Source organism: Syngnathus leptorhynchus, chromosome 12, assembly GCF_054491065.1.
Source record: "Syngnathus leptorhynchus isolate UIUO chromosome 12, UIUO_Slep, whole genome shotgun sequence".
NCBI classification, from domain to species: Eukaryota; Metazoa; Chordata; class Actinopteri; order Syngnathiformes; family Syngnathidae; genus Syngnathus; species Syngnathus leptorhynchus.
In genome coordinates this window covers 282,760-306,355 of record NC_141206.1, presented here as the reverse complement: position 1 = coordinate 306,355, position 23,596 = coordinate 282,760, and the positions used below count along the sequence as shown (strand labels likewise).

Sequence of the window (23,596 nt, the reverse complement as noted above, 5' to 3'; positions counted from 1 at the left end):
TGAGGAAGTGGAGCCGTTGCCTTTGCCATTTCAACAAAAACAATTATACAAACGTTCCAAAGACTATGGATGTACGAACTAAGGTTATTGTAATTAACAAAAAGTAACGAAATTCAAATAACTAAACTAAAAGTGGTTTAAAAATTCACTGAAACTACATTTCATGTTTATTGAACAACTTAATGTCTTTCATTTTCATCTTTGTCAATTTCATATATATTTTATGATTTATTTTAAAATGTGTTTAATTTTGAATTACCGTACAGGAAAATGAAGGGTTGAACATTCATTTGGCAAATGAAGTTTATAAACATGTTGATTTTTGGCATTAAAAACGTTTTCACCTGACAGTAATGGTATGGTATGTAAAACAAAACAATAAATGTCTTATCACATCTAACCCTAACGACAAAAAAAAATGACAAACTTCAATTTGTTTGTTTACCACTCCATCTTTATTGCTTTTACACCTTTAGAGTGATGACCAGGTACTATTTATATCAGGAAGAAAAATCCACAATGTGAGGATCAAATTCACTCAGATTTGTATTACACTTGTAGCTACAAAAGAAACCAGTTGTTGACTTTCCATAACTACTGGTCAAATTGACATATGGTTTGAGAATCCCAAATGATTATCTATACTTACAATATTAACTAAATAAATAGTATGTGATCAGTAAAGACAGCATCTCAATAGTATCAACAGCATGACCCCCTTTCAACTTTATTAAAGCTTAGGAAAAGTGAGCATTTGAGATTTTCATCATCAAAAACTCGTTCACATAGAAATATGAATCTGAAGACTTGAAGTGTGTTTTTTTTTCCACCGCAAACTACAACCTCACCTTCATGAATGCAAATCACTAAAAACGAAACAGCCCCAATGAAAGTACGAATTGAGACGGCCATGAGTAAGGCGCGCGCACACAAAACTACGTGAGAAAAGTAGTTAGTAAACCCAACATGGATCATGAACTGATATGGCGTGGCTTTCAGAAAAGGCATGAATATATTGGTTATAGTGGAAGAGAATTCAGTGATGCACTATAAAGAGGTTGTTAGTTAACACTGGGAACCAGTTCCTGCTACACACACTGTGATGCATTTCCATTAGCTTATGAAATATGTCAGGTGCAAGGGGCAACAATGTGAATATTTAATTGATTGCTGTGAAACCTGAAGAAATGACTGTTTGATTGCTGGACATTAATAGTAGTTCGCATTATTTTCGGCCCGCGAGTATACAATATGTGGGACTAGTTCAGGTTGCATTCTGCCTCTCGCCCAAAGTCTACTTGGATAGGCTCCACCTCACCTGTGATGAGGATAAGCACTCAAAAAATCAGATGGATGGATTGATGTATTTGAGGGAACAGAAATATATTCAGTTGAAAAAACATTACAATTTAAAGAGTTCTTAAGATCTTTTTCAAGACAGTCGATCAGATTGAAGTAATTTACAGAAAAGAAAATCCAATGAAGAAATCAATTACAATTCAGGGAATACTTTATAATCACTTAACACTGAAAAAATAATTGAATGAAATAACAGTAAAGCTATGTAATATGAATCTGTACAATGTACAAAAATAGTTAAACTGAGAAGGCAGCCTTCTGGTAATTACAATTAGCATTGCGAGCATTAAAGATAAAGAACTGGGACAAAATCTAACAGATGCTATTATTTTTCTTCACCAATGTTATAATCCAATGGGTTGTACTCACTAGTTCAACAAATGCAAGTCAATTTCCTTGATCTGTTTTGACGCCATATACAATACTCAGCATCCTCACCCATATGGTACAAAAGCTAACAGTCACACCAATCTGTTTCTGCCAAATATATATTTTTAAATTGTTAAAACGGTGGATCCTTAACTCAATTCACAAAGAATGCAATTTTACAGATAGCATGTCACAAAATACTATTCAATGTGCTTTTAAGCTGAGGTCATGTTTGTAGCATCTTGTGGAAGCAGCAGAATGAGTTTGGTAAAGGGTAGTAAAAGGGCCAAAAGAAAAATGTGACAAGAATAATATATCCAGTTTCTATACCACTTATGCTCTTCAGGGTCACGGGTGATCTTAAGCCAAAGCCACCTTACTACACCCTGGACTGGTTGCCAGTCAGTCACAGGACAGATTTAGAGACAGATAACCCTTTTCGCTGCCACACACAGTGGGGAGTGAACACACGTTGCCTGCACCAATGTCAGGCATGTAAACTTCAACTATTTGCAACTATACTGTTAGTAACTACATTACTTTCACAACAACAAATGGATTGGAGAAAGCTTGCTCAAAAATATTTTAAATCCCAATGAACCAAAGCCATGAACAATTAGGAAGTCGTCTAAGGTTAGACTCTAACCTCTGATACGTGATGTAGCACTCAACTTTCATATTAATTTCTTTGAGCAAATCTTTGAGAGCCACATGCTTCATTAGCACTAAATTTCAATTCTAAATGGTTTTCCTCAGTAGCTTATGAAAAGTTTGATGATTAAAGTGAGAGTGCAGCAATCTGATTAATCAGTAAAACTGAATAATAATTTCTTTCAACATAAACATCTTTCATCCATCTGATATGAATAGTCAATGGTTGTGATTTGTGAATGCAAACATAAAAGGTAACAAATGTAGGCTATTATGTAAATATGAATGTAGCAATGACAAATGAGGAACTTGGGACACACATTGAACATATAATTATATAGTCACATCTGCAAGTATAGCCTCCATGATTGCGGTTTCTATTTGCTGCTTAACTAAGATGATGTTATTTATTGATACTGGCAAATTGTACCTTGACACGCTTACTTGCTGTGCGAGTGTGAATCTGTGACTAAGAAGGTACTGAACGTGAATTATGTTACCTTTCATGTTTCAAGGGAAGCTTGCTGACTTTTTCTTGCCAACTCTCAAGTGAATGGAAATGTAAAAAAAAGATACACATTTTAAAAAGCCAGAATAAAGTGAATCTGCGTCAAATCCAAATGATCCTTTATCGGTCACAGGCGGTTAGACCACAGTTGAGTATGCGCTGAACATTTGCCAGTCCAAGCTAAATAATTTTAAATAGAGGGTACAGCCTGAAGTGTTAACAGTTATATTATAAAACATACACACATTAAAAGGAAGGGACAAACAATATTTACATATATAACAGAAGGTCTATCTGCAGAGTCTTCCCTCCGGGCAACCCCTGCCTACTTGCGCATTGGCTCATCTCCACTGTGAACGTTACCACAACTGGGAGGTGGTGGCCACCATTTGTAGGAGTTGAAAAACACCACATGACCTTTAACCTCTACTGAGGTCATTGCCACCCGGTTATTGTTGTGTGCTGTGGCACGTGTCTGTTTCCTTCCACTGAGAATGAAGCATCAACTGCTAAGTTCTATCAAGTAATATTTCACAAAACACACACTGAGTGATAACAGTCACCCACCAACACCTCCAGCCCATCAGGAGAGACGTTTATGAGCAGCAAAGGTAAAAACACCTTCTTAACCCCTATCGGTCATATATATTAAGCTGGTGTTCAGACTGCTGTGAAAAGGGTCAGACGCAGTTTTGCCAACAAAATAAATCTAATTACGAGAAGAAAATGCACACATTGACCCTTGCGGTGATAACGAGGAGCTTCAGGTTGTTTTGCTTGGTTTGCCAGATATCAAGGTGCAGCCGTCTGTGTCAACCTCTTTGTCCATAGTTTACCTCATGATTTGTTTCCATGGGGTCTTCTTTGAAGCTCTCACACTGCTCCATTACTTTCCTGAAAGGAAAATCAAAAAATTCACATGCCTGCAAAGAACTGTGGGATGATGCAATCCAATTATTATTTATTAATTTAAGTTTTCTTTAAACAAAAAAAACATTATGACCAAATATGGTAAATTTCTTATTTATCAATAAATGGATGTAATACTGTCTGATTTGAAGAGAGGAGGTTCAATTAGCCATGAATCTAATCCCCCGTCCACCCTCTGATAGCTTAATGTGGTTTGGGTATTTGCTCTTGTGTTTAGCTTTATGAATGGGATGTCATGTAACTTGCATTGAGCGTGTGGAAAAGCCTGTCTTACATGGCCATGTCTTTTGTCTCTGGCTGCGAACTTTCCAACTGCAAAACTTTCTCCAAAAGGCCAATTCCTCCTTCTTTTATGAGCAGGGGGCAGTACTTGCTTGCTGCACATGGAACATGAGCAAAGATTTGAAGAAAGTGGACATTATTGCTACCACAAAATGTATTTAGAGAAGCACTGCACATGTATGTCTGTGCATGCATGTATATGTGTACTGTAAGAGAGGATGAGAACAAGCAAGTATGTGAAATATTAAAACAGAAACAAACTATATCGATGCAATTTAATAATTCAAGCGGACATACAGTAAATACATGATATACAATAAAAACAAGAAGAAAATATAACTCAAACACTGTATGTGTGACTGCTGAATCTATGAATATCATATTGCTACTTTGACACAACGGCTGCACCTTAAGATACTCACGGTAAACTGACACCAGGTTGTACAGAGCCCACGTGGCCCAGTGCTGACTAACTGGAGCGATACTTTGAGGCAGAAGTCGCAAGATGGGCTCGAATGACCTAAGACAATATAAAATTTTAAACAGAGCAAACCCCATGATAGCCGTGCAGCCAGTCAACATCCAGCAAACTTGAAAATAATAAATTTGAATCACGTTTCCTTTGATCTTGTGCTAGTATGAAGTCAGTTTACCTTAAAGCCAGCTTGCCATTGCAATTTTGTTGTTACCTGTCTTTTGATATGGAGACTTGTGACTGTCATTGCCATGGCAACCCCAGATCACCTAGTTTAGGGATGGGCAAGTAGCGATTTATGGGGTCAAATAATTTTGAGAAAAGTCTCCCCATAGCACTGATATAAAATTGTGGTCGTTCCTGCAATTAAGTTTCCCATCTGTGACCTAGTTTATCGCTGCACCTTTTGTGAGCACACAAGCACCAGAGCCAATGTTGGTGTTGTTCAGAGTTTGGAAAACTTTAGATTTTGGTTACCCTGCCTCTAAGATTTGAAACCACCATCTCGTGAGTTTAGTGTGCAGTTTGTTTCCTCCAACACACAGTAAGTAACATATTTTTCGGACTATAAGTCGCTCCGGAGTATAAGTCGCACCAGCCATAAAATGCACAATAAAGTGACAAAAAAAACATATGTAAGTTGCACCGGAGTATAAGTCGCACTTTTGGGGCAAATTTATTTGTCAAAATCCAACACCAAGAACAGACATGAACCAGCAACAACAGGCTAAACGATACGGTATTCTCGCGTGACATATACAAAAACGAGGAGCTGAGAACGGGCCTGAGTAACATTCAGAGTTATTCAAATAAGTAATAGATAAATAACACGTTTATCAAACCATCTGTGTCACTCCAATTCATTAAATCCATCGATCGTCCTTTATGTAAACAATGCCGCGTATCTCTGCAGCACGATTTAGCTTGCAGGCTGGAGTGGATAAGTTACATTACCATTTATGGTAATGTTTATTCAATGGGAAACATACTTTGATTTATCAATCCTTTTGTGTAACAACGAGCTCATTGAACCAATTAATTTTGTAATTGGAGGTCCCACTGTATATATTAACTACCAAACTAAGTAAACTAACATACTACTCTACAGGGATGAGAATGGCAAATGTGAAAAAACACTGAAAAGTAGCCAGGGGGTCTGGGGGGAGGACCGGGGGTCTGGGGGCGCCGATGTTGTGTAAACAGAACACTTCTGATTGCTTCCTCTGCAGTTGGTCAATTAGTTCAAAGGATCTTAGCACTTTGTTCTACTATTTTGTTAAGACAGGACAAGCTATGTTAATTATTACAGGTTACATTCCAACATAAGCATAGGATCAAACTAATCTATCAACCCTAACACATACTGTAAATATGTTTGTAGAATAGTTTTTATTATTATAACAATGTTAATGACAACGTACAAGTGTACATACTGTAAATGTTTTTAGAACTGTTTTATTATTATAACGAGTTTCTATAACAAGGTATAACACTCTTAAATGTGTTTTTAGAGCTCTTATTATTATAACATTTTTTTTAATGAAAAGGTACTAGTGTACGCACTGCAATTGTGTGGGCACTCCCTGCCTTCTGCTTATGTGTGAGCCCATGATTCCTCAATTTAAAAGATTTATTTTGATTTATTTCTTTATTTTTAATTTGGGGGGAAAAATCCGCGATGTAGTCAAATCGCGATAAACAAACCGCAATGTAGCGAGGGATTACTGTAATTTGAACTGCAACTGACGACATCAGCAGCACAGCGCACACGCGGCGTTGTTTACATATAGGATGAAGAATTTGATCGATGGATTTAATGATTTGGGGTGACACAGATGGTTTGATAAAATTGTTGTTTATAATACAATAATATATGGAATAATTTGAACTGCAACTGACGGCGAGTCCAACGTCAGCGGCGTGGCACACACGAGGCGTTGTTTGCATAAAGGACAACAAATTCGATCGATGGTTTTAATGATTTGGAGTGACACATATATATACACATACATACATACATACATACATACATACATACATACATACATACATACATACATACATACCGTAATTTTCGGACTATAAGTCGCGTTTTTTTTCATAGTTTGGGTGGGGGGGCGACTTATACTCAGGAGCGACTTATATGTGTTTTTTTTTCAAAAAGATTTACTTGATCATTAACACATTACTTACTAGTACAGTTGATCACCTCACATATTATTTTTAATACACTGAAAAAACAAATAAAGCAATTCACACTTTAAAGCACAATATTCAAGTTCATGAAACAAATAAACAAAACAAAAAAAAACTGAAAAAGAAATAGAGTTATTTTCAAACTAAACTGAACGAGGGTGATTTAAATTTCACCATTGGCCGTGACGCAACAACTGGGAGGGGAAAGCGCTGTTTTTTTGAGTTTTTAAAAAGCACAGGTCTGGTGAAGAGAATTTAGTGTGGTGATGTAAAAAAAAAAAAAAAAAAAAAAAAAACAGTAGGGGCAGCAATGCAATTTAGGATGCAAGCTCTGTTTGTGATGGACAGCATGCGAGCACACATCACGCCAGACATGCAAATCACGAGTCCGACGGCGCGCGTACGCGGCATTGTTTACACGATCGATGATCGATGTATTTTATGATTTGGAGTGACAGATGGTTTGGTAATATCGTTGCTATAGGATAGTTATTTGAAATATACTTTATATATCGTTATATGGGTCTGTGGAATAATTAGACATGCAAATCACGAGTCCGACGGCGCGCGTACGCGGCATTGTTTACACGATCAATGATCGATGGATTTTATGATTTGGAGTGACAGATGGTTTGGTAATATTGTTGCTATATGATAGTTATTTGAAATATACTTTGTATATCGTTATATGGGTCTGTGGAATAATTAGACATGCAAATCACGAGTCCGACGGCGCGCGTACGCGGCATTGTTTACACGATCGATGATCGATGTATTTTATGATTTGGAGTGACAGGTGGTTTGGTAATATTGTTGCTATATGATAGTTATTTGAAATATACTTTATATATCGTTATATGGGTCTGTGGAATAATTAGACATGCAAATCACGGGTCCGACGGCGCGCGTACGCGGCATTTACACGATCGATGATCGATGTATTTTATCATTCGGAGTGACACAGATGGTTTGATAAACGTGTTATTTATGTAATAATCATTTGAATAACTCTGAATGTTACGTTAGGCCCGTTCTCAGCTCGCGTTTGTGTATCTCACGTTAGCATACCGTATCGTTTAGCCTGTTGTTGCTGGTTCGTGTCTGTTTTTGATGTTGGATTTTGACAAATACATTTGCCCCAAAAGTGCGACTTATACTCCGGAGCGACTTATATATGTTTTTTTTCACGTTATTGTGCATTTTATGGGTGGTGCGACTTATACTCCGGAGCGACTAATAGTCCGAAAATTACGGTACATACATACACACACACACACACACGCACACACACTCACACACACACACACACACACACACACACACACACACACACACACACACACACACACACACACACACACACACACACACACACACACACACACACATGGCAGATGGGTCCTAGGTGAGAGGCCAGACAAAGCACGGGTCAGAAGACCCCTTATGACCAGTAAAATATATGGACGTAGTTTTCCCTCGCCCTGACGCGGGTCACCGGGGCCCCTCTCTGGAGCCAGGCCTGGAGGTGGGGCTTGAAGGCGAGCGCCTGGTGGCCGGGCCTTCGCCCATTGGGTCAGGTCGGGCATAGCCCGAAAACAAAACGTGGGTCCCCCTTCCAATGGGCTCACCACCTATAGGAGGGGCCAAAGGGGTCGGGTGCATAGTGAGCTGGGCGGCGGCCAAAGGCGGGGACCTTGGCGCTCTGATCCCCGGCTGCAGAGGCTGGCTCTGGGGACATGGAATGTCACCTCTCTGGCTGGAAAGGAGCCCGAGCTGGTGTGTGAGGCAGAAAGGTTCCGACTAGACATAGTCGGACTTGCCTCCACACATAGTTTGGGCTCTGGTACAAGCCCTCTGGAGAGAGGCTGGACTCTCTTACACTCTGGAGTTGCCCACGGTGAGAGGCGTCGAGCAGGTGTTGGCATACTTATTGCCCCCCGGCTGGGCGCCTGCACATTGGGGTTCACCCCGGTGAGCGAGAGGGTAGCCTCCCTCCGCCTTCGGGTGGGGGGACGGGTCCTGACTGTTGTTTGTGTCTATGCACTGAACGGCAGCTCAGAGTACCCACCCTTCTTAGAGTCCCTGGAGGAAGTGCTGGAGAGTGCTCCTTCTGGGGACTCCATCGTTTTACTGGGTGACTTCAATGCTCACGTGGGCAATGACAGTGAGACCTGGAAGGGCGTGATTGGGAGGAACGGCCCCCCCGATCTGAACCCGAGCGGTGTTCAATTATTGGACTTCTGTGCTCGACACGGATTTTCTATAATGAACACCATGTTCAAGCATAAGGGTGTCCATGTGTGCACTTGGCACCAGGACACCCTAGGCCGCAGTTCGTTGATCGACCTTGTAGTCGTGTCATCGGATTTGCGGCCGCATGTTTTGGACACTCGGGTAAAGAGAGGGGCGGAGCTGTCAACTGATCCCCACCTGGTGGTGGGTTGGCTCCGATGGTGGGGGAAGATGCCGGTCCGACCTGGCAGACCCAAACGCTCTGTGAGGGTCTGCTGGGAACGTCTGGCAGAATCCCCTGTCAGGAAGAGCTTCAACTCCCACCTCCGGCAGAGCTTTTCCCACGTCCCGGGGGAGGCGGGAGACATTGAGTCCGAGTGGACCATGTTCCGCGCCTCCATTGTTGAGGCAGCCGACCGGAGCTGTGGCCGTAAGGGAGTTGGTGCCTGTTGTGGCGGCAATCCCCGAACCCGCTGGTGGACACCGGCGGTAAGGGATGCCGTCAAGCTGAAGAAGGAGTCCTATAGGGCTATTTTGGGCTGCAGGACTCCGGAGGCAGCTGACAGGTACCGGATGGCCAAGCGGAACGCGGCTTCGGCGGTTGCTGAGGCAAAAACCCGGGCGTGGGAGGAGTTAGGCGAGGCCATGGAGAATGACTTCCGGACGGCTTCGAAGAAATTCTGGTCCATCATCCGGCGTCTCAGGAGGGGGAAGCAGTGCACGGTCAACACTGTTTACAGTGGAGATGGTGTGCTGCTGACCTCGACTCGGGATGTCGTGAGTCTGTGGAGGGAATACTTCGAAGACCTCCTCAATTCCACCGACACGCTTTCCATTGTGGAAGCAGGGCCTGAAGACTCTGAGGCGGACTCTCCAATCTCGGAGGTCGAAGTCACTGAGGTAGTTGAAAAACTCCTCGGTGGCAAGGCCCCAGGGGTGGATGAGATCCGCCCGGAGTTCTTAAAGGCTCTGGATGTTGTGGGGCTGTCATGGCTGACACGCCTCTACAGCATTGCGTGGACATCAGGGACGGTGCCTCTGGATTGGCAGACTGGGGTGGTGGTTCCCCTCTTTAAGAAAGGGGACCGGAGGGTGTGTTCCAATTACAGGGGAATCACACTCCTCAGCCTCCCTGGTAAGGTCTATTCAGGGGTGCTGGAGAGGAGGATCCGTCGGGAGGTCGAACCTCGGATTCAGGAGGTGCAGTGTGGCTTTCGTCCTGGCCGTGGAACAGTGGACCAGCTCTACACCCTCGGCAGGATCCTCGAGGGTGCATGGGAGTTCGCCCAACCAGTCCACATATGTTTTGTGGCCTTGGAGAAGGCGTTCGACCGTGTCCCTCGGCAGGTTCTGTGGAGGGTGCTTCAGGAGTACATGGTGCCGAGCCAACTGATAAGGGCGGTCCGATCCCTGTATCACCCATGCCAGAGTTTGGTCCGCATTTCCGGCAGTAAGTCGGATTCGTTCCCAGTGAGGGTTGGACTCCGCCAAGCCAGCCCTCTGTCACCGATTCTGTTCATATTATTTATGGACAGAATTTCTAGGCGCAGCCGAGGCGTTGAGGGGGTCCGGTTTGGGGACCTCAGCATCGCGTCACTGCTTTTTGCAGATGATGTGGTGCTGTTCTGTGGGCTTCTTCAGTCCGTGATCTCCAGCTCTCACTGGAGCGGTTCGCAGCCGAGTGTGAAGCGGTCGGGATGAGGGTCAGCACCTCCAAATCCGAGTCCATGGTCGACAGTCGGAAAAGGGTGGAATGCTCTCTCCGGATCGGGAATGAGATCCTGCCCCAAGTGGAAGAGTTCAAGTATCTTGGGGTCTTTTCACGAGTGAGGGTAGGATGGAGCGCGAGATCGACAGGCGGATCGGTGCAGCGTCGGCAGTAATGCAGACTCTGTACCGGTCCTTTGTGGTGAAGAGAGAGCTGAGTTAAATGGCAAAGCTCTCGATTTACCGGTCGATCTACGCTCCTACCCTCACCTATGGTCACGAGCTCTGGGTCGTGACCGAAAGAACGAGATCCAGGATACAAGCGGCCGAAATGAGTTTCCTCCGCAGGGTGTCCGGGCTCTCCCTTAGAGATAGGGTGAGAAGCTCGGTCATCCGGGAGAGACTCGGAGTAGAGCCGCTGCTCCTCCACGTTGAGAGGAGCCAGATGAGGTGGCTCGGGCATCTCTTCAGGATGCCTCCTGGACGCCTCCCTGGGGAGGTGTTCCGGGCATGTCCCACCGGTAGGAGACCCCGTGGAAGACCCAGGACGCGCTGGAGAGACTATGTCTCTCGGCTGGCCTGGGAACGCCTTGGGATCCCCCGGGATGAGCTGGATGAAGTGGCTGGGGAGAGGGAGGTCTGGGAGTCCCTCCTAAAGCTGCTGCCCCCGCGACCCGACCCCGGATAAGCGGAAGAAGATGGATGGATGGATTTTACTACTTGTGCCGATTACGGTTTGCTTTGTGTGCGCGCCGTTTTATTGACAGCTCCAGCGCGCTCATAATCGACTGAGTATGTTGCTGTGATCGTGTGCGTCTTTGACACAAAGTGAGTGTATACATTTAATTAACACTACTGTCCACTGTTGTGCCATTTGTCCGATCGCGGTTTGCTTCGTGTGCGCGCCGTTTGATTTACAGCTCCGGCGCACTCCTTTAAGTTTGCCTCACATCGTACGAGTGGCCGTTACGCAGCGGCACAGCAACTAACGGTCGCCAGCAAATGTATTTTGTTGTCTCGATCGATGACTTATGTTTGGTGTTTTGCCAAGAGTATTTCATTTTTGGTTATTTATTATTATTTTTTCCCAATAATTCAGTAAAGCAATCAAAACTGAACCACGTCTTCCCTCCTGTGTTCTGACCGACACCCGGGGGCGAAAAGAGCATGACCATCCGAGCAACCCCCCTATACCATAGGTGTCAAACTCTGGCCCGCGGGCCAAATTTGGCCCGCAGTGTAATTATATTTGGCCCGCAAGGCAATTTCAAATTAACATACGAGCTGGCCCGCCGGTATTATACGGCGGCAGCGCTGTAAGCATTCATTCATCACTTGTACTACAAATTCCATAATGGTCTGCTGTTGCTTTGGCGCTCATACGTCCGTTCATGACTCCGCCTCATGCCCATATAAGTAGAATCCGTGTTCATTTTTTCCCAGAATGCACCTGAAATTTTCAAGATGGCGCTGCCTAGATTCGATACTATTGGCTTCCGAGCAGCTGTCCACAAACTAATGGGTGACGTCACGGATGTTACGTTCATTTCTTATATACAGTCTATGTGCACACCCTGCATCTCCGTGCCTCTCCCCCACACTGCGACCTCAAACGACAGCTGTCACTGTGTTACCCTACCAACAAATGGCGAAAAGAAAGGCAGAAAATGGAACTTTTCTGGACAGGTGGGAGTCAGAATATCTGTTTATATGTATACAAGACAGACCAATCAATCAATCAATCAATCAATCAAGTCAAGTTTATATAGCCCTAAATCACAAGCAGTCTCAAAGGGCTCTGTCCTCTGCATTTAACCCATCCCCATGTGATTTTGATCCATCCCCTGGGGGAGAGGGGAGCAGTGAGCAGCAGCGGCGCCGCGCTCGGGAATCATTTTTGGTGATCTAACCCCCCAATTCCAACCCTTAATGCTGAGTGCCAAGCAGGGAGGCAATGGGTTCCATTTTTATAGTCTTTGGTATGACCCGGCCGGGGTTTGAACCCACAACCTTCCAGTCTCAGGGCGGACACTCTACTACTAGGCCACTGAGCTGGTGGACCTGTTTGACCTGTTTGTCTTGTTTTTGGAGCCAACGTGTCAGTAACTAAGGAGCACAATATTAGACGACACTATGAAAGCAAACACCAGGACAAATATAAGGACCTGGACACGGCTCAAAGGAGCCAGGAAGTTAAGGAGATGAAAAGAGGTTTGATTTCACAACAGAAAATGTTCACAAAAGCCACAACACAAAGTGAGGCTGCTGTAAAGTCAAGTTATATCGTGGCACAAGAAATCGGCAAATCAGCCCGACCCTTTAATGAAGGAGAGTTTGTAAAAAAGTGCATGATGAAGGTTTCTGAACAAGTGTGCCCCGAGAAAAACCAAGCCTTTGCAAACGTAAGCCTGAGCAGAAACACAATAGCTGACCGCACATGCGAGCTTGCCACCAATCTGCATATCCAGTTGATGGAGAAGGTAAAAGATTTTGTTTCTTTTTCCCTTGCTGTGGATGAGAGCACTGACGCATTTGATATTGCGCAGCTGACTGTCTTCATCCGCGGCGTGGACACAAATCTGTGTGTTATGGAGGAGCTTTTGGGATTTAAACCAATGGATGGCACAACCACAGGGAAAGAAATCTTTGAGGAGGTTTGAAAATGTGTAACTGAAATAAACCTTCCGTGGAATAAACTTGTGGGATTAACCACTAATGGTAAAAGATGCGCGAAGAGAACTGTGCAGGTGAATTATCTGTTTATCACTGCATCTTACATCAAGAATCCCTGTGTGGTAAAGGGCTGAAGATGGAGGATGTTATGTCCACAGTAACACAAAGATCTCAATCACCGCCAGTTTAAGTCTTTTCTGGAATTTTCTATGCACTTTTTCTTGCTACTCCAAGCCCTGAATGGTTGATTTATTCATAGTTATGTTATTTTCAAATTTATTAGCCTCTGTAAGAAGCTAATTTTGACATTTACCTCAGAAGGCTGCAAACAAAAAGGAGGCATTCAATTTTATTTAAATTGTATTTATTATGCCATTGATATGTTTTATTATTATCATTATTATTATTACTATTATTACTATTATTGTTAGTATTAGTATTATTAGTGTTATTATCAACTTGATTTTGCACGCCTGCACTTTTAAGTTCTATAAGCCTTGGTTGTTCAATATTCATTGTAAAATCAAAACTTGTTTGATTCCATATTAAAAGGTTCATTTGTTCAACCTTGGCCCCCGGCTTTGTTCAATTTTAAATTTTGGCCCACTGTCAATTTGAGTTTGACACCCCTGCCCTATACAGTCCTCAGGCTCCCCAACAATAATAGCAGTTTGCATGATTTTAATGCTATGTTTTTCCTTATTCAGATTTGACTACTAACTGACTACAGTTAGACTTCAATTTGATGGTTCATGCAGTTATTGCAATTTTGTTGTTTTATCCCAGTAGATTGGTTTATTTACATTTAAAAAAAAACAGAAGCCATTCATTTACAAATGTGATTGCACTGTAGTTTACTTATTTAAATGTTCAGATACTGTGAACATGTGATAGGCAGTTTTTGCATGATTTGAATGAGGCAAAATAACATGCTTTTTCTCTTGAATATATAGTTATAATAATTTCTTTCAGATGTAACTATTTTCTGTATAAAAATTAAATTTGGTGTTCAAAAAGTATTTTTTCAAACTTGAGAGGGGGTCGTCTTATAATCAGGACCGTCTTATATTCGGGCCAAAATGGTATACATCATTTAAGATTTATTCTTTAACGATATCATGACAATAACGTAACATGTAGCTTACATGTAACATCATGTTACCCCACATGCTTGTAAAAGTAAAAAAGTACCTTTGTGTTTTTTTTGTGTTTTTTTTTGTTTCAACGTGCTGCGACCTCCATAGCTGATCATATATTGACAGAAAATACACAAAACCTTCCCCGGGACATCTACTTCACGGATATGTTCCGTCAGCCCATTCGGCTTGTCTATTTCTCTGGCACAATCCTTATGCTGGCGAAAACCTTTGCTGAGGAGGCCCTAGATCTATCTAACTAAATAACTCGTCTGTCTACAAGTGATGAAAACCCAATCGCAAATTTACATTGTGGCGGTGTAAAAACACTAGTTCTCCGCGTAAGTTAAATTAACAAGTGGAAGTGATGTGACGAAAGTAGCGCCAAAATGCTGCCAAAAATAAGGCAGATGTTGTCGCATCACTGCTGCCAGTGAGTTAGGTTTACAGAGGCAAGCCGATTTCCGTACACACAGCTTAACTAATTTTGCCTTGAGATGTGCCAAAAGATGCCGTTGCGACGGGCGGGCAAATGCTCGTGAGGCTGCTGGTAAATGTCAAGCTGGCTGGCCGCTTCCATACGACCCCACCCCTATATATAAAAAATAATTCTCAACTGATTTACATGATTCACGAAAATTATACTTTCAAAGGAAAAAAACACGGAAATCCGCAGATCCACGGAAAATTATCATCCCTGTACTCTAGTCACATTATTTTCATGGTGAGGATGATATTGTCACCTGTAGTTGATGTTGCGACGTGAGCTGACGTCCCAGCTTTGGATCGCATCCCACATCTTGTCCATCACCGTGTCTCTTAGTGGCTCTTCCATCGACCAAAGCTCCGGTCCATCAAACATAATATGGGAAAGCACGCCACATGCATTGTATGACACCTCAATACCATCGGCCTTACTGTCCAGTAGATTACTGCCACGTAGGTGAAAGGAAAAAAGACAATATACATTACGTACTTGGAGAGAAATTTTTAAATTTGCAAGATGGAATCACATCATGAGACACAATTTGCTTTTCAATTGTCAAACGTAGTGACAGGTATTAAAACATATTGGGAATTTTTTAATTAGGTCTCTTTTTTTAAGAGTAACTGTTACAGTTGTATGGTACCCAAGTGGTGGCATTAGACACAGTCAGTCACTTCAACACAGACTTTGTATCTTTATATGTATCAATGGGAATTGACTTCATGCCTCACTGGTTTTACCTGAAAACAGAGATGAACTGTGGTGTGACCAGCTTCGGTCGTAGCGCTTTGACCTCAGCAACATTACCCAGAAGGCCCAGCATGTTGCGATGTAGCTCCTGTTTATCTGGAAACTCCTTCAATTAAATTTCAAAAGAACAGAAGAGACTTTAATCACAGCCAAAAATATAAACCACAGAGATTTGTGAGTCTTTGGAGCATGTGGGGACAACAAACTCACTTTTAGACAGTCTAAAAAGAGAGTCATTCCATGACAGTTGAGGAACATCTGACAGTTGTCTGGTGTCTCATCAGTAATATTCCACAGAGCACTCCAAGAGAACTCCATCACTTGATCACACTGTGTAAACAAACGGAATTTAACTAACAATACAATTGTATTCATATTCAATACCTTTAACAGCGCTAGCATATCGACTTCACATTAAAACAAGGTAGCCTACATAGAATTCTAAAAGAATGGACGTACTGAGACAACCTCAATGAAAACCGAAATCAATTACTTGCAACTCACCGTTCGATCCTGTAACTTCTTTTGTATTAAGTTCAACATTGTCTGAGAACACAGAAGAATGAGTTTAAAGTTGATCAGAAAATAAAGCCGTTAGCACCATCTAGGGTTGACTAAAAAAATATATTTTGCTGCAAAAGACTACAACAGCAAACACATCCACCCGTTCTCATAAAGCCTTAAATATGTGTTTTTGGTGGGAAAAAACTCACTCTACTAATGAAAAACTCCATCTTCATGTTACCTTCACAAAACCCATCTTTCCCACAGCTTCCTTATGGTGGTTGTCAACCTGGCAGACTAAAGCATTGCAGAGGTGCACAGCGATTCTCTGGATGGATTCATCCTGCCTTGCCGGCTCCAGGATTTTTAGCAGCAGCTGGTTTACCCGACTGTACTGAAACTCCAACTCCTCAGGAATACTGAAGTTGCACAGAGTCAAGCAGCAGTTCCTTTGAACCTTGTGTGGAGATGGGGAGGGAATTAACACTTAAGATTGTACAATGTAATAATGCATGCTTATTCTACATTTTTACTAGCTCAATTAGATCAAACAAACAAATGACACAGCAGACATCAGTAAGAGAATGAATAATAAGCATGACAATTTTACGTCAGTAGCTTTTTTATTTATTTATTTTGCAAGGAAGCTTTGCATTCCCCTACCAAAATCATGTTCAAGTTCAGTTCTTTACTTAATGTATTAATACAAATTGAAACAACATGGTACACTACGGCGGCATGATGGTCGACCGGTTAGCTCATCCGGCCTTCCTGTGTGGAGTTTGCATGTTCACCCTGTGCCTGCGTGGGTTTCGTCCGGGCGCTCCGGTTTCCTCCCACATCCCAAAAACATGCATCGTAGGCCAATTGAGCACTACCAATTGCCCGTAGCTGTGAGTCTGAGTGTGAATGGTTATTCGTCTATTTCTGCCCTGCAATTGGCTAGCAACCAGTTTGGGTGTCGCCCGCCTACTGCCCGCAGTCAGCTGGGATAAGCTACAGCACGCCTGCGACCCTCGTGAGAAGCAGTTCAGAAAATGGAAGGATGGATGGTACACTTCATACATAACAGAACTAGAAAAGAATGACCCTTCTTCATGGCATTAATATAAGAGCACACTTACAGTGACCTCCTGGTATTGCTCCATTCCATTTAAAACCACTCGGATGACCTCCTGGCGAAGCCGCACACTTTGGTCACTGCGGTATTCGGTGTTTGTCAGGTAAAAGAGCGCAGCACTTCCTGTCACCTGAATGCTCTTATCATATTTGTGGCACTTCAATGCTGCTATAACAAGCTGAAACAAGACATTGTCAAACATTTTTTTCGTCAAAAGAATTTTGTCGATTCGTTGATGGTCTTCTTGCTTTTGAAGTCTCATACCTGTAACGCTCGGAGTAGCTGGACGCAGTGTTGTATTCTGGCGATGTCAAACAGTTGATTGATGGCTCTATGGGCCAATTCAGGACGAAACTCAGTGTAAGCTTCAATAGCATTTAGGACCTGGTCTTCATTCTTTGAACCAGTCACCTGCAAATGCACCACAACACCAAAAAGCACAAACAAAAACTGTTACAGGTATACTAAAATGTAACTTGACTTGTTACATTGCTGATTGTGTCTATGAATTTTCTCATCATCCTGGTCACTCTCAAGAGCATTGAATCGATCACAGCCTGTGTTTACTGGTTTCTTAGGCTACCTTTACGCCACAGGTTTATAATATAATGCATTAGAAATACCTTACTTTCAAGATTGAAGACATTTTTGTCAATAATACCTTATAAGCTGGGATGTGCATCACATTACAAAGGGTAGTGTCATATAAACCCAAAAACTGCAGGGGCCTCTTCAGCTCTTGGAAAGGGTAGATGCTGCTCTTGCATGGCTCGTTACTAGAGAAGAGTAAATGCTCTCAGAAGATCATAAAAGTTGTTTTTATATCCATCGTCATCTTAGGTCAATGCTTTTTACCCACCTTGGACGGCCCATAGCTTCGTCGAGGTGTGGAACAGTGCAGTTGTCAAGCATGATGTGACCTGAAATGTCCAGTGAGACCAGATTGACCAGTCTTTGAACGATAGCAGTCAAGAATTTCCTTGTCATCTTAAACTTGGAAGTCCTCCTACTCTCACGCGAGATGTCAAGATGCCTGAGGAATGCAGGTTTATTAGTTAATGGTGGACTTTCAGAATGGATTACATGCTCATTTTAACAATTGAACTAAGATTGTGTTTGATCACATATTGAAATGAAAGTAAAACCACTCTACGAGTACGGTGCAAAAGCCTATTTATTGGTTATCACATTTTTGCGGTTCACAAGTTCACAAAACAACATCCATTAGGACTGGTTGCTCAAGAGATGTGTTTCTGAGCACTGCTGAGCTACATTTAAGGAACCACCAAAACCTCTCAAAAGCAGACTAGCACATTTGTTTGCAAATGTATCTTTAAATAATTTATTTAAAAAATAAAAAAAGAAAGAAATGCAGGAAAATTTTAGGCAACAGACTTGTCGAAAAATGAGAAGAAACAAACCTTGGAATTTACCTGAGATTGACAAGTTCCACCACCGTATTGACCAACTCTTCTGAAAGGTCCACATTGTAGAGAACAAGAGATGCCAGTCTGTCTTTCCACTGAGTTAGAAAGGCTGTCCCTAGTAACTGTACGTTAGACAGATCTAGTGAGGTGAGCGACTTCAAGGGTTTGAGCAAAGTCTCAGCATGCATCTCATCTGGTAGGCCACCCAGGTTGAGCAACCGCAGCCGGTTAAACCCCTGAAAGTTAAAGTCCGTCTTTAATGCCTGCCTTGACACAGGGCTTTCTTCCTCGTCATCCTCTGTATCTTCATTGCAAGCTAATGGGGCGCCGCCCTTTCTATAAAATATGTTGCTGCAGCCAAAAAGACAAAGAGAGACCAGTGTTTCGCGGAAGCAGGTCAGTGTTTTCAAGCTGCGGGATGACAGACTGTTGCAGTAGGTGAGGTGAAGCTCAATCAGGTCCTGGAAGAACACATTAAAAAGTATTAAGGATAGAGGACAGCAAATGCAGCCTCAATAGAAACGTTTGGGGGAGGGGCACTGTCAATAATCCTAAATAATCAAGATCATCAATGAAACTCAATCTTACGTCGGGGTTATATCTTTATTTATGCCATAAAATGGTGACACTTGAAAATGGAGATGAAAATTATCAAAACCATTCTAGCATGTACTAAATCATAAACAATAAACAACTGGATTCTGTTAAATTCATCACAAATGAGGCATTTTCGGATTAAGCTAGTAGTAGTAGTATTACCTACCATGCTAACTAACATTAGTAAAACCGATTAACTGGTTCAAATGGATGTGACCTCCATCACACATGGGCAAACAAATGTGTACTTGCGCTTTACGCAAACAGGCATTAAATTAATAAATGCACCTTGTGACATTTAGACAGGATGATAAATCTTAAGAAAACAATTCAAACAGCAAAGTAAACTACGCGAATAGTACTTTGGGACAGAAGCAGGGACTTGACTTGACATACTTTTAGTTTTACATTTACTGTGCATGACGTCCATTCAAGGACTGACAACTGAACTTCCTTTTATTCATAAAGCACTTTGAAACGAACACATCAGAGTGAAAACACAACAGTATCAACAAATACACTTAACAGCACCAATGTTCCACCCCATGGCGCCAAAGTAAACATTTTTATTGCTTTGGCCTAATGAAAATATGAAACAATGAAAATGATGATGATTAAGTTGTCCATCAATAGTTGCATCTCTAGCAGTTTGTCTTTTGAGTGGTTTTTTTTTAATAGTTTTTGAGAGTATCCTGGAAACTGATTAACTACAAAGCTTATATTTGGTATCAAAATTAAACAGAGCAGATGAGTATAAAAACAATGTGAATGTACTTTACGTATAACTGTTCCCTGCAAACGGTCTGTTCTATTACACATAAATGTACATTATAAAAATTTATCTTCATTCAAATACAGTACAGCCTTTTACCTGTTTTCTTATAGCCTCCAAGTCTCTGTCACGGACAAAGTCTTCCTTCAGCTGCACCCTAGTGAGTCTAGTGCTCCGGGGTTCCGAGAATAGTTGGAAAAAGTTCTCTTCTGGTTCAAAGTTACTGTCTGTATGGACCAACTCCATGTACCTGTTTAAACAAACAAATCAAACAACTTGAAATGCATGGAATCTGTAATACAATAAGAAAACTCATAACTGACTAAACTAAAAAAAATGAAAATTAGTCAAGTGTACATAATAATTCCATATACATACACGTTGACCAATTTGTCACAGATTTCACTGGGAAGAAAGATGTCTGAGCGCAAACAGAGCTTGTCCCTCAAACCCTGATAGCACATTGTCTTTCTGAGGTTCCTCAAGCAGAATACTGTGGCCAGAGTCATGAGGCTGTCGGGGTTGTCTCCTGCTTTGGCTGCCATGTTTGCCTCTTCTTGTCTGGCTCAGATCCAAGACTGGGCAGTGCAGGAGACCTGAAGAGACAATGACAAATTACATGTATTCTAAGGATGAGGACATCCTTCAAAACAGTGTGGATGAGCAGTTCCCAAATCTTGATTATTATGTATTTTATATATTTAGAACCATATAAAGGCATTAAGGCCATTGAGATTAGAGATTAACTTGGCAAGGGAAAACAAATACAGCACCAAATCTGAAATAATTTCCAACACTACTGAAAATAAATGTCAATAGATCATACATACATACATACATACACACACACACACACACACACACGCACGCACGCACGCACGCACGCACACGCACACGCACACGCACACATACATACATACATACATACATACATACATACATACATACATACATACATACATACATACATACATACATACATACATAGATACATACGCCACCAGACTCGCCAACAGCTTCATACTCCAGGCTGTTAGGATCCTGAACTCTCTCCCCCCTCCACCCTCGGCTGCATAACGTCCTGACCTTTTGGGCGACGTTGGCTGTCTTGCACTACTCTCGCCCTATATTCTGACTGTCTGCTGTATGCATACTTGCTCCATTTTTTTATTTATTATTTATTCATCGCTCTTATTTATTCATTGTATGTGCCTTCTTGTTTTTACTTTTTGTGTTGTCTTCTTGGATGTTTTGTACATCAGCAAGATCTACAATGTACAAGATCTTGTCAGCGTGGGATAGTGGAAAACAAAATTTCAATCTCTTTGTGTGTCTTGGCATGTGAAGAAATTGACAATAAAGCAGACTTTGACACACACACACACACACACACACACACACACACACACACACACACACACACACACACACACACACACACACACACACACACACACACGTATATATACATAAACTGATGCAAGTGGCATACTTGCCATTCCCCCCATAAATCTTAAATCTAAAATTTATCCTGTCTCTGGATTAATTTCAACATAAAAAAAACATTTTAAAAAAACGTGTGAAGGAAAAAACGTCACGCAGTTAGCCAATCGAAGGACTGTGTAAATACAATTTACATACCAAGAAAAATTACAATACTGGCATTCTTGCTGATTGTTGGAGACTAAACTTCGCTACTTTTCAACTTGTTCAAACATTTAAAACAATATGACCTATTGCCGTACTATACAGCTCTTGTAGGTGGACTTTGGATAAATGCATAGATTCCCCTTCTTGTGGTGGCTATTACTGTGTTGTTAGCAATTAAGCAATGAATCCAAAGCCACTAAGTTAGCAAGCAAGCTAGATAGCGATTAAGTAGAACCATTTTCTTCAATAACACCAACACCTCACAATCAGATATGACCGGGCAGCGAACTACTTGTTCATAGTTGCACACACTACTTACAAGTAGTTGTAATTCTATATTGGGCTTCCAATAGCCGGTAGTGTGCATCACTAGTGTATTTCAGGTTACGTTAGCTTTCGGCTAACGATGACTTTCCCTCCTATGGTAGCGAACTTAGCTGTGCGGCTAGCGCTAGGTCCAAACATTTGTGGAAATACAGGAGACAATCAATGGTCAGCGATTTCTGAGTAGACAAGTCATCATCTAATGCTCTACCTTAGCTTTCGCCAAGGCTTTGCGTCTTGATAAAGGCGACAAACGGAGTTATCATCACCAGTCTTCGCTCATCTGATTTTAGTTTTCGTCTGATGTCAATAAGCAGACTCCTCCTACTACTTCTACTACAAGTCCGACCTCCCCTCTGTCCCTCTTCCTTGTTTTCTCGCGTTGCTATGCACAGGGGGGACAAAAGAGATTTGTCTTTCATTGAAGTAAAATTAAGTCTAATTTTGTTGTATTGCAGCATTATTTTGTACAGTCATGAAGTTATCACAGCATTTTTTTTATGGAAACGAACATGGTAAGAATGTGAGTTGATGATCCAAACTTAAAATACAACCATTATTATATGGTGGTGACGGTGTAGCACTCTTTGTAAATTTGAAATACTTGTAGTTGACCAAGGTAAAAAGCTTGCTGTTTGTTTTTGTCTCTTTGTTGTGAGTGTTGTCAAGGTGAAAAAGCACACAGTGTGAGGAGTGTCAGCGTGAGGTGTGATTGATAGCAGCTCTTGAATGAATGAGCCTGTTACCTCTTGCCATAAATAAAACATGGGGAGCATCAGTGGTTGTATCATCCGGGGTTCCATTGCGTTTTATTTTAACGATACATAAGCCATGAAGAAGAAAAAAAACATTGTGTGCAGGAATCTCTTTTTCCGTTTGCCACATCTTTTTTTCTCAGGGGTATTTTTGCTAAATAAAATGCAACGACCAATGTGAAGATTGTTCGATTCAGCCGAACACTCATAAACTGACCTGATTAACTGTATAAACCAAATGAGAATTATTGAGTAGTGATAGAAATGTACTTTGGTAATGTTTGACCACTTTGCCATTTATAATAATGCAAGCAATGGGAGTAATACATCAGTCCAATTTTCTCCCCACTTGGTGAGAGAAATGTGTAATGTATGATCCTCAGATGTAGCAGAACTCAATGAACACGCAGATACTCTGCTATAACTTAAACATAACTGCACCAGTTTCTTGCAGTCTAGTTATAGGTGAATTCATTTTTTGATCCAGGCTTTATAGGAATAGCTTTCTAAAATATGGATTAAAATCGTTTCAGACTCATCCTAGTCTTGAGTTAAATAATCTTCTGTCTTTAAGAAAGACTAGAGCTAATAGCCTCCAGGTCTAAATTAAGATTTGAGCAATGTCACTCTTTGGCAGTAGAAGTACATCTCCAATCAAAATGGCACACAGGAGTGATTTTTGTTAACATCAT

General features: G+C 41.7%; 1 protein-coding gene across 2 annotated transcripts; it reads right to left on the bottom strand.

Moving 5' to 3' along the window:
- Positions 1-432: 432 nt before the first annotated feature.
- zer1 (zyg-11 related, cell cycle regulator) lies at positions 433-22,506 on the bottom strand. Of its 2 annotated transcripts, none has more exons than XM_085926039.1 (16): positions 22,361-22,506; positions 20,554-20,771; positions 20,275-20,425; positions 18,813-19,267; positions 18,239-18,412; positions 18,041-18,155; positions 17,644-17,790; positions 17,384-17,557; positions 16,501-16,716; positions 16,260-16,301; positions 15,966-16,085; positions 15,746-15,861; positions 15,262-15,450; positions 4,522-4,619; positions 4,092-4,194; positions 433-3,781 (listed from the first exon to the last, which is right to left on the bottom strand). In XM_085926039.1, the coding sequence occupies exons 2-16, from the start codon at positions 20,718-20,720 to the stop codon at positions 3,700-3,702; spliced, it is 2,349 nt and encodes a 782-aa protein (XP_085782165.1). In that variant the 5' UTR covers positions 20,721-20,771; positions 22,361-22,506; the 3' UTR covers positions 433-3,699. The 2 variants fall into 2 exon arrangements, with proteins under 2 accessions (XP_085782165.1, XP_085782166.1); XM_085926040.1 differs by lacking the exon at positions 22,361-22,506 and adding an exon at positions 22,145-22,351.
- Positions 22,507-23,596: the final 1,090 nt, after the last annotated feature.

Coding starts and splice junctions, on each gene's coding strand:
- zer1 (XM_085926039.1), bottom strand. CDS start 20,720: ATGGCAGCCAAAGCAGGAGACAACCCCGACAGCCTCATGACTCTGGCC. Junction 17,791..18,040: donor TGCACATCCCAGCTTATAAG/GTATTATTGACA, acceptor GTGCATTTGCAG/GTGACTGGTTCAAAGAATGA. Junction 4,620..15,261: donor CGTCGCAACATCAACTACAG/GTGACAATATCA, acceptor ATATTGTCTTAG/GTCATTCGAGCCCATCTTGC.